General features: G+C 38.5%; 1 protein-coding gene across 1 annotated transcript; it reads right to left on the bottom strand.

Moving 5' to 3' along the window:
- Positions 1-653: 653 nt before the first annotated feature.
- Positions 654-1,922, bottom strand: lrrc51 (leucine rich repeat containing 51). Its single transcript, XM_021308084.2, has 4 exons — positions 1,832-1,922; positions 1,443-1,648; positions 1,004-1,152; positions 654-827 (listed from the first exon to the last, which is right to left on the bottom strand). The coding sequence occupies exons 1-4, from the start codon at positions 1,881-1,883 to the stop codon at positions 671-673; spliced, it is 564 nt and encodes a 187-aa protein (XP_021163759.1). The 5' UTR covers positions 1,884-1,922; the 3' UTR covers positions 654-670.
- Positions 1,923-2,247: the final 325 nt, after the last annotated feature.

The following is a 2,247-nucleotide window of genomic DNA, read 5'->3' as shown; positions in this document are numbered from 1 at the left end:
CTCCAAAGTGCAAAGTGTTTCCTCAAGCACCGTCTCAGAGAGCCATCCCGCTGAGAGCAGCTGCCATCCTGACTCGAAGATATTCATTGAGACTTACTTTATAGCACAGTTTGAGAAACGGTCTGAATGGTGTTTTATCAGAAATCTGTAAAAGCAAGTTTCAAGGAAATCTGAGTCAATGTCCCACCTTACACAAGTATCAATATCAAATCCACCAAATATAAAATTACATCTGAACGATTTTTTTTTTTTCTGTTGGCATTGGATTCGTTGGTCAGATTTGTCTATAGCATTTGCTGATTGGGAGGCAATTAAATCCACACAACTAAGGAGGTTTCAGGGATGCTTCAGGACATATTAGGAGGAAAGCTGTCAGTTTCCAGGTTGATATGATAAATGTTTCCTGTTTAAAAAGCCCAGCCAGCTACAAAATAAATATAGAGCAATTAAAAACATTAAAGGGAATGAAAAAGTCTATGTGTATGGCTGGATTCTTGCATAAAACATGCTGCCTTGTAGTGAAACTGAATTATCCTCCAGGTCTATTTGTCCAGATTTCCTAGATTCACTTCGTCCATAAGACAAAACAATTATTGCATGCTATATAATTTGTGAAACCATTTATAAAGCATTTTTAGATACAAAAAAAAAAAAAAGATTCGTAACTACTTTATTGAATTACTTTGTTATCTGTTGACACGTATTTCTCTTCTTTTTTGGCCGACTTGAAGGTTTTACACCAGATATTCGCCAAGGCCTTCTCCTGTCGAGTCACAGCACTGAAGTCCATCCTCTTCAGGTGAGGCAAGGCCAAAATGACGTGACTCCTTAAAACACGGTCAAATGCACACACATTACGTTTTTTTTTTTTTTTTTTTTTTTTTTTTCATTTTAGGTTATTTTCTGTTAACTCTGTTACAGCCATAACTGCAACATAAGATTGACTGTGAATATGTCGCCATTGGAGTTTTAAAAGACCTGGCTGAACGTAAACGCAAAGCACCTGTAGCCCTTGAGGTTTTCTATGGCGTTTCCATGCAGCGTGATGGTGTGGAGATGGCTCAGCCCTCCCAGCTTGTTTACGTCATTCAGGTTCCAGATGTCGTTGCCATGAAGGTACAAAACGCGCAGCTCTTTTAGCTCACATAGAACCTGAAATGCACATACAGACACTAGCGTAAACTGTAAATTCAAATTAGAGTCATAAATAAATCTATGATGCAGAATACATATACAAGTTTTACCAGTCTAACAATTAGATTTAATGAGGTTGCTAGAAATTCTAGTAGACTGAATATTGTATGGAAAATATAATGCAATGTGAATACAAATAAAGAGTAAGTTCAGTCAAAACGTGTACTACGAGTGAAGCTGCAAACGTGGCAATCCCACTTGGCAAATAAGTACATATCGAAAAAGCATGAATTAAAACTGAATCTTACACATTCAATGCTCGTTAATTTGTTGAAGGACAGGTCCAGCCAGCCGAGCATTGATGGCTCAGCCAGAAAGTGGCTCAGCATGAATTCCAGGCCGATAAGGTGTGTGATGTTGTTGTTGCTGAGACGCAAGGCTTGGCTAAGGTACTTATTCTTCGAGTTGGTCCTTAAGGGGCGCAGAGCGATGCGGGAGACCTCCGACATTGCACCTAAACCGCAATCAGTGGTCAATCAAGCTCTGCAGGAACATTTTGCAATTATCTCTTTGCTACTAAAACCTAAATGTATGTCCCCTTACAATATGTCCACCATATGGTTAATACACTCAGATCATTAAAGCAAACAGACCGTTACAGTTCCTTAATGTGAAGAAAAAAAGCAAATCATTGTACCTGTGACATTGTTGAGGTCTTTAAAAGACAGATCTACTGGAGGACCATACATGTTCAGGTCTGAGCGTCTTCATGTGTGTGTTTTTCTCTTCTGGAAAAGAATTGTTGACATTTGAATGTAAACACATCCATTTAAAAATCTGTTACCAAGACAAAAAATAAAAATTCTGTAATCAACATTGTCAAAATTAAGCCATGGTATTTCAGATCCTCTAAGAACTAACTGATGAAGGTTTTTTTTTTTGTTTTTTTTTTTTTTTTTTTTGCGATGGATGGCCTGTCTATTTTTTTCTCCCAAACCATTTTGCGGCTCACCTCCACCTGCTTTGTAAACTGTGTCTGACTTCATCAGTGTCATGTCTGCTGTCAATGACACTGCTCTGTTTCGTGCTCTGGGGTCACTGTTGCCTCAGGCG

This window comes from Fundulus heteroclitus, chromosome 10 (assembly GCF_011125445.2).
Source record: "Fundulus heteroclitus isolate FHET01 chromosome 10, MU-UCD_Fhet_4.1, whole genome shotgun sequence".
NCBI classification, from domain to species: domain Eukaryota; kingdom Metazoa; phylum Chordata; class Actinopteri; order Cyprinodontiformes; family Fundulidae; genus Fundulus; species Fundulus heteroclitus.
This window is presented reverse-complemented; position numbering and strand designations above follow the sequence as displayed.

Coding starts and splice junctions, on each gene's coding strand:
- lrrc51 (XM_021308084.2), bottom strand. CDS start 1,883: ATGTATGGTCCTCCAGTAGATCTGTCTTTTAAAGACCTCAACAATGTC. Junction 1,649..1,831: donor AGACCTCAACAATGTCACAG/GTACAATGATTT, acceptor ATTGCGGTTTAG/GTGCAATGTCGGAGGTCTCC. Junction 1,153..1,442: donor AATTAACGAGCATTGAATGT/GTAAGATTCAGT, acceptor TGTGCATTTCAG/GTTCTATGTGAGCTAAAAGA.